The following is an 8,533-nucleotide window of genomic DNA, read 5'->3' as shown; positions in this document are numbered from 1 at the left end:
CAACATGTAATAGTACGAGTTTGACAACGGGCCTTGTAATGATACAACTTCCTACCCTGAGGTCAACCGCTCGCACCTTGTTGTCGATGCCTAAGTAGATCTTTTCGATTCTACCTATTTTCCAATCTGGTGGAGGCAAATTATCCTTCCTGATTACTACCAGGTCACCAACTGCAAAATCTCTTTGTGGGAACTTCCACTTATTTCGCTTATGGAGCTCAACGAGACATTCCACCGTTTGGCGAAAGAGTGATAAAGGACCTTAGGTTTCTGCCATCTATTCACATAACTTAACGACTCAATTGTCGTGTCGGGCTCTGGTGGGGAGAGAAGGGCAGAACCTATAAGGAAGTGCCCTGGGGTTAAAGGGGCCAAATCGTTCGGATTATCGCTCATAGGACTAAGGGGCCTTGAATTAAGGCATCCCTCGATTCTGGCTAACATAGTGCTGAACTCCTCAAAAGTGAACTTCTGAGAGTGAGTCACCTTCTTAAGATGAGACTTGAAACTCTTAACTCCTGCCTCCCAAGGACCATCCATATGTGGCGCACCAGGGGGAATAAATTTCTATTCTAATAATTGGAAGGCATTAAGCGAAATAAGATTTTGCTTCACTTCAGAAAGAAATCGGGCTTGGTCTCTGCCAAGAATATTAGAAGCTCCTATAAAAGATGTCCCATTATCAGAAAACATCTTAGAAGGACAGCCTCTTCGGGAAAAAAACCGAGTAAATGCAGCAATAAAACAATCAGTCGACATATCATTTGTCGCTTCCAAATGAATTGCCTTAGTCGCAAAGCAGACAAACACAAGCACATATCCTTTAGTGATATGGCAACCTCTACCAATGTAGGTCTTAATATCAATGGGGCCTGCAAAGTCGACTCCAGTGCATGTAAACGGGCGAGACAATGTAATTCCCTCAGGGGGAAGAGCGGCCATAATCTGGTCGACAGTTTTCTTCCGAAACAATACGCATGCACGGCAATTATGGATGATTGTTCTGACGAGATTCTTCAGTCTGGGAACCCAAAATTCTAATCTCATCAATCTCAACATTAATGAATTTTCACCATGTACCGTATTCTTGTGAATATACTCCAGGTACAATCTGGTAAACCGGGCATCATAGGGTAGAATTTTGGGGAATCTCTCGTCATAGGTGAGAGTAGGGGAACGCGCAAGTCTACCATTCATCCGCATAAATCCAACAGAATCTATAAACGGATTGAAATTCAACTAAGGGCTCTTTCGAGATAACTGCGAATTGTTCTCCAGCGCCACATATTCAGGGAAATGACGACGCTGGCATATGACAACAAGACGACCTTTTACAAAGTTAATTTCACCCTGTTCCAAATTGAAGGATGAATGCGTCTGTGTCGATCTAAACTTCGGGTGTATTCGATGAAAGAATCTGAATACATATGCCAAAACTCTCAGGGCTCTGGATAAATCAGAGAAACGGGCCAAAATATCCTCAGGAGGGGATAATTGGTTCAAATTGACTCGAATCGGTTTAGTCTCAAGATTCGTCATGATTCTAAACGTAGATTTTGCCATTCAGAGCGAGGGCGACATAACCAAGCTGGACCTTTCCACCAAAGGTTATTCGTTAGAAGTTCGCGCGCTGAAGAACCTTTCGAGGCTATATCAGTGGGATTATCGTGTGATAGAACATGATGCCAATTATTAGTACCGATCTTAGTAGAGATGTTAGCTACTCGATTAGCAACAAACGTAGGGCAGTGGCACGGGGGCTTCTGAAGCCACGACAAAACTATTGTCGAATCAGTCCAATAGAATGTATCAATTTCTGGGAGACTCAGCTCGGAGCGTATAGTCTCAACCATATCAGCCAATAGAGTTGCACCGCAGAGCTCTGAACGGGGCATGGATTCAACCTTGATTGGCGCTACCTTAGTTCGTGCTGCGAGTAGATGCGTGACATAATCTCGAGGGGCGTTTTTAATTCATACGTATAGTGAAGCCGTATATGCTTTCTCAGAAGCATCACAAAATGCATGAAGCTGAACTTCATGGTCTGGGCTGAAACCAACCCATCGGGGGATCTCTATCCGTTCGATTTCACTATAGTCGTACAAAAACGCAAACCATCTATTCAGAGTCATGGGTTTCAAACCTTCGTCCCAATCTGTTTTGTCTTTCCAAATATGTTGCATTATAATCTTAGCAATTATAAACTTAGGGGCCAGCCAACCGGCTGCGTCAAACAATTTAGCAATTTCAGACAAAACAGCTCGTTTGGTGACGGAAGATCTAGTAGGGGCTGAAACCAACTTGAAAAAGAAAACATCTCTTCCAGCGTTCCAACGTAGGTTAGGTTAGGTTAGGTGGCAGCCCGATGTATCAGGCTCACTTAGACTATTCAGTCCATTGTGATACCACATTGGTGAACTTCTCTCTTATCACTGAGTGCTGCCCGATTCCATGTTAAGCTCAATGACAAGGGACCTCCTTTTTATAGCCGAGTCCGAACGGCGTTCCACATTGCAGTGAAACCACTTTGAGAAGCTTTGAAACCCTCAGAAAATGTCACCAGCATTACTGAGGTGGGATAATCCACCGCTGAAAAACTTTTTGGTGTTCGGTCGAAGCAGGAATCGAACCCACGACCTTGTGTATGCAAGGCGGGCATGCTAACCATTGCACCACGGTGGCTCTCAGCGTTCCAACGTAAACCCAGAGTCTTGGCGGTACTCTCATTGTAAATATTCAAAAAATCATTATCCAATAAATATTCGGGGGGTAAATCTAACAAAAGGCCTTGCACATTAGAAGTCCATTTTCGTAGATTAAACCCAACAGAACCTAGAACTTCTATAGAACATCACGGCTCTTCATGACATCATCTAAACTGTGAGCTCCTGCCAAAATGTCATCGACATACATCTGCGAACGTATTATCTCCGCAGCAGTCGGGAACTCACCCTCAACGTCATCAGCCAGTCTAAGTATGGTCCGAATAGCTAAATATGGGGCACAGTTCACACCAAATGTGACCGTGTTCAATTCGAAATGTCGAATCACATCATCAGGGGCTAAACAGAAAACAATTCGCTGATATGACGCTTGATCGGGGTGAATCAGAATTTGTCTATAGATCTTCTCGATGTCAGCATTGAAGACAAATCTAAATAATCACAATCGGAGAATCAAAACAATTAGATTTGCTTGTAGAACGGGTCCAGCATTAAATACCACACGTAATATAGTGGTGGCACTGTCAGGCTTAAAAACATCGTGATGGGCGTAAATAATACACAGTATCAGACGAATTTACCTTATTATCATCAACCATGACCTTAATTCCCAAATCAGCGTACTCTTGTAGCACCCTGTCATACTGAATCTTCAGCTCGAGATTTCTCATTAACCGCGACTCATTTCGCTTAAATTGAGAAATGGCATTATTTCGGGACAAACGAAGTTGCAAATCGTTGGGGAATTCACGCTTAAAAGGCAGTGAAAGAACATATCGACCATTATCACACCATCTATCCTCATCTGACATAGTACATGCTTTCGGTACATCTTCGATTTCCCAAAACCTAGCAAGTTGATCATTCAACTCCATGTGGTTGTAAAATGATTCCACCGACTGTAGGGGCTTGGTTTGGGTGACTTTGCCAGTCACGATCCAACCGAAAACTGATTTCTGGGCAATAAGATCACCATTAGGGTGCTTATGAACATCAGTATGCATTATCCGAGAATATATGTCACCACCCAGTAAAACGTCCATATGAGAACATTTTAGATCACACATCGTGATCCCAGGCAGGTTTACATCAAATAGCTGAGACAATGAATAAGTTGGCAAACGACCAGTCAATTGGTAAACAACATACGCATCTGTCGACAGCTTAAAAGTTGGGTCAATAGGGGAGCACAATGAGATCCTACAAACATTAGTAGACTTTGCCGATATCGTGCCGTTTAGGCCAACAATATTCGCAGAAGTAACTGGGAATATCGGCAAAGCAAGTTTCTTTTGCAACTTTCGTGAAATGAAAGTTGCTTGCGAGGCAGGATCGATCAATGCTCTAGCCGAACACTTTACGCCATGACAACACAATTCTACCACAGTAGTTCCCAAAAGAACTGTAGAAAACTGTGATGTTTCATAGCAGTTTGCAACGAACGGGCAGCCTCTGATGTAGAAGTAACATTGTCAGAAGCTGATCGGGCTGGATTTCCCATATCGCGGATCATTCCAGGTCGTTAGCTCGAATCTCGACTTACTTGTGTTGAAAATTCCCTTCTATGCAAGTGAGAATGATGTCTTTGTTTGCAGAAGAATTGGAGGCACTGTGATCTCCTCTAATTGTGTGAAGTTTTACCTTGCACACTCAAAAATTGAATATTTTCAGGTCCAACTTTTTGGACTTCCTTATTTTCAAAATTTAATTTTTCATTTGTTTACGTTAGCAAACCAAGGCTAATTCAAAGTATTAATTTTGCACTTGCCCGCGTTGGCAGATCAAGGCATAGTCTATTAATAATAATTGGCGCCGGATGTCCTCTAAGTGTGTGAAGTTTTACCTTACACACTCAAAAATTCAATATTTTCAGGTCTTCCTTATTTTCAAAGTTTTAATTTTGCACTTGTCCGCGTTGGCAGATCAAGGCATAGTCTACTAACACTAGTTGGAGGCACCGTTGTGTCCTTTACTTGTGTGAAGTTTTGCACACTTCTTTATTTTCAAATTTTAATTTTTCACTTGTTTGCGTTAGCAAATCAGGGTCAATTATACCATTCACCCCCATTTCCGTGAAGCTCCGGTAGTGCTCCGTTAACTAACGAACATTTAGACCGTATTATGGACATAGCTGTCATCTTGTCTATATATTCCATATACCAGTTAGGAACTTAACTACTGAAAATTTTTCAGTTAAAGTTAACCGGAGAGAAGATATTAGCAATTTACTTTCTGTTAACTGGCAGTTAAAGCTTAACGGAGGTACATGAAAATGGCCGTCAATGTGGGAAGCGATAGTTATGTAAAACAGGTTGTATTCGTGTCAAGTAGGTTAATATGACCCTTGAATCTATTAACAATTTAGTGTTTCTCCCTCTGATTGTCTATGAACGGCAGCAGGGAATTTTGCCTAAAAATGTATCTGGTCCGATTCTTCATCGATTGACGAGGCCACTCACTGGGCCTTGTCTTGGTAGTCATTCTGACTGTCAATGTCATTGTCTAGTCAATGCTAATTTTACTAAATTCTTGAACAAATTCTTTAAAATCATTATCTATTTCGTTCATGAGGAATTTAAGGATCCACCCATGCAAAGATATAAAAAAATAATTTTGGAATTACCGAGTTAACTAACCGGACCAATTTTTTTACTTATGATAACGTACTGAATTTACCAATTTGGCTGATTTTTGTTTTAAATTATGATAACGTACAATTTCATCACAAAATTATTTTTTTGTAATATCAAACATACCAAATTACTTTTGAAATTTTTTTCATCCTTATGCTAACGTATAATTTTTCACATAAATAATTTTTGGCAATATCAAACATACAAAATTATTTTATAAACTTTTTTCATCCTCGTGATAAAGTACAATTGTTTTACAACAATATTTTTTTTGTAACGTCAGAATTTGAAACTACTGAATTAACCAACTGGACTGATTTTTTTAAATATGAGAACGTAACGGAAATCTCTCTGTTGTATACCAAGATGTAATAATTGTTGGAGATTTTAATAGTAATCTTTTAAAGAAATGATCCCTGAAGAATGCTATGCTAACAATTGGCCTCCATCCGATTAACAGAATATATATATATATATTTATATATATATATATATATATATATATATATATATATATATATATATATATATATATATATATATATATATATATATATATATATATATATATATATATATATATATATATATATATATATATATATATATATATATATATATATATATATATATATATATATATATATATATATATATATATATATATATATATATATATATATATATATATATATATATATATATATATATATATATATATATATATATATATATCCTCGGCAACATTTATTAAGGCAGTATGAATGCAATTGGCCTCCATTCGATTAACACAATCACATCTACCCACTATAGCAACACAATAATGCCGATAATATTAACATTTATTACTTACATTTTCAATAATATTTATATTAACAAAGTCATTATATCCAGAGCAATGGAAAAACACGAAGCCAAGGGGGAAAAATCGACCACCATGGTGGTCTACGGAATTAAGTAATATAAGGAAATCGTGCAGAGCAAACTTGAATCGACGCTAGTTCTAAGATAAATATCTATCATCCTCTCCAGAGTCTTAAGTAGGAATGATGATAAGCTGATTGGTCGGAAATCCTTCGCATTCCCGCTTTAGGTATGAAAACTACTTTTGATTCCCTCCACTTTCCTGGAATATATGCTAAGTTGATACATCCCATATATATCGCCGACAACCAGGGGATAATTCTGTCAGCCACCGCTTGTAACTCCGCCGGAGTAATTCCATCAGGTCCGGGGGATTTGAATGATCCACAGCTATTTAACGCCCATTTTATTCTAGATTCCGATACAATTTCCTCGATAGGAAACGACCGCTGAGCCACTGTGGCACCGCCAGTACATGGTTCAACCGTCTGATTTCCGGGAAAATGTATGTCCAATAATACCTCCAGCGTCTCCTCACTGGACGTTGTCCAATTGCCCTCCGATGTTTTAATGAAACCCGGAGCGGAGTTCGTGGATGCTAGCACCTTCCGTAGTCTCGGACGTATTCTCAATGCTGCTGCAGTAATCATTCCAAGAGTTATGCTGAGCCTTTCCCAGTTCTCGCTTGTATCCTCTCAGATTCTTCTTGTAAGCGTTCCAATCCACAGGAGCTCTGGTGGATTTTGCTTTGTTAAAGAGCTTCCTGCACGATTTCCTCATATTACTTAATTCCGTAGACCACCATGGTGGTCGATTTTCCGATATATATATATATATATATATATATATATATATATATATATATATATATATATATATATATATATATATATATATATATATATATATATATATATATATATATATATATATATATATATATGTATATATATATATATATATATATATATATATATATATATATATATATATATATATATATATATATATATATATATATATATATATATATATATATATATATATGGACACTTCTAGTTTTAACCGCTGAACCTTCTCGATTGTTCCAAAAATATTGGCAGACTACTTGAGTTAACGTTTTCCAGGTCCGCCAGTAATCTGAAGCTATATGCCCCTAAAATTTGCTTACGCCTTACACAAAATGCAGGACATTGGTGTCGTTACAACCCTTGCAATTCTCCCATCGAATATTTGCCATCATAACAGCCTTCTCACGCAGAAAGAGCTTGCAGGTAGCCAGAGGCATAGCAACAGATTCTAGTTCCCGTGGAATATGTAAGGTAGCTCCTAGCCTTGCTAGCTCATCTGCTTCGCAGTTCCCCGGTATGTTCCTATGGCCAGGCACCCATATTAGGTAAATATTGTGCTACTCAGCCATCTCATTGAGAGATTTGCGGCAGTCAATGGCCGTTTTCAAGTTGAGGAACACAGAGTCCAAGGATTTTATTGCAGGTTGACTGTCTAAGTATATATTAATGCCAATATTGCTTGGAGCATTACTTCTCAGCCAGTTCACCACTTCTCTTATTGCTAATATTTCAGCCTGAAAAACACTACAGTGATCAGGTAATCTTTTCGCTATTCGAAGTTCCAGATCTTTAGAGTATACTCCAAAACCCACTTGTCCATCCAATTTGGAGCCATCATTGTAGAAATCTATATATCTTTTATTCCCCGGGGTCCGTGTACACCACGCTTCACTGTTGGGAATTAGAATCTCAAACGTTTTTGTCGAAAAGTGGTCTCGCCAAAGTTAATCCACTCTGTTAGGCACATCTGGCATTATTTTGAGGACCGAACTGTGACCATAACTTTTTTCCGACCACAGCGATAGCTCGCGCAACCGCACAGCCGTTGTTGCAGTTGACTGTTTGGCCAAAATGTCTAAAGGCAATAGATGCAGTATGACATTAAGGGAATTTGTTCCTGTCTTGCTGAATGCACCTGACATACACAAACACGCCATACGCTGAACTGTGTCTAAACTTGTTGGCTGGTGAAGTGCCGGCCACCAGACTACAACACCATATAGCATTATAGATCTAACCACTGCCATGTATAGCCAATGCACAATTTTTGGTTTTAGTCCCCACTTTTTCCCTATTGCCATTTTGCACGAGTATAAAGCTACCGTTGCTTTCCTCGCCCTTTCTTCAATATTAAGCTTAAAGTTCAGCTTCCTGTCCAAAATAACGCCAAAGTATTTTGCACACTCACTAAAGGGAATTTCAATACCACCTAAGGAAATGGGCCTAACCGTGGGAGTTTTGC

The 8,533-nt window shown here is 38.8% G+C and overlaps 1 protein-coding gene across 1 annotated transcript; it reads right to left on the bottom strand.

The window, feature by feature from the left end:
* Positions 1-1,535: 1,535 nt before the first annotated feature.
* On the bottom strand, positions 1,536-4,224 carry LOC142229212 (uncharacterized). The gene is made up of 6 exons (XM_075299754.1): positions 4,167-4,224; positions 3,285-4,125; positions 2,856-3,154; positions 2,666-2,775; positions 2,018-2,300; positions 1,536-1,930 (listed from the first exon to the last, which is right to left on the bottom strand). The coding sequence occupies exons 1-6, from the start codon at positions 4,222-4,224 to the stop codon at positions 1,536-1,538; spliced, it is 1,986 nt and encodes a 661-aa protein (XP_075155869.1).
* Positions 4,225-8,533: the final 4,309 nt, after the last annotated feature.

This window comes from Haematobia irritans, chromosome 1 (assembly GCF_050003625.1).
Source record: "Haematobia irritans isolate KBUSLIRL chromosome 1, ASM5000362v1, whole genome shotgun sequence".
Taxonomy (NCBI): Eukaryota; Metazoa; Arthropoda; class Insecta; order Diptera; family Muscidae; genus Haematobia; species Haematobia irritans.
The sequence above is the reverse complement of the archived record's forward strand: the minus strand, read 5'-3'. Positions and strand labels throughout refer to the sequence as shown.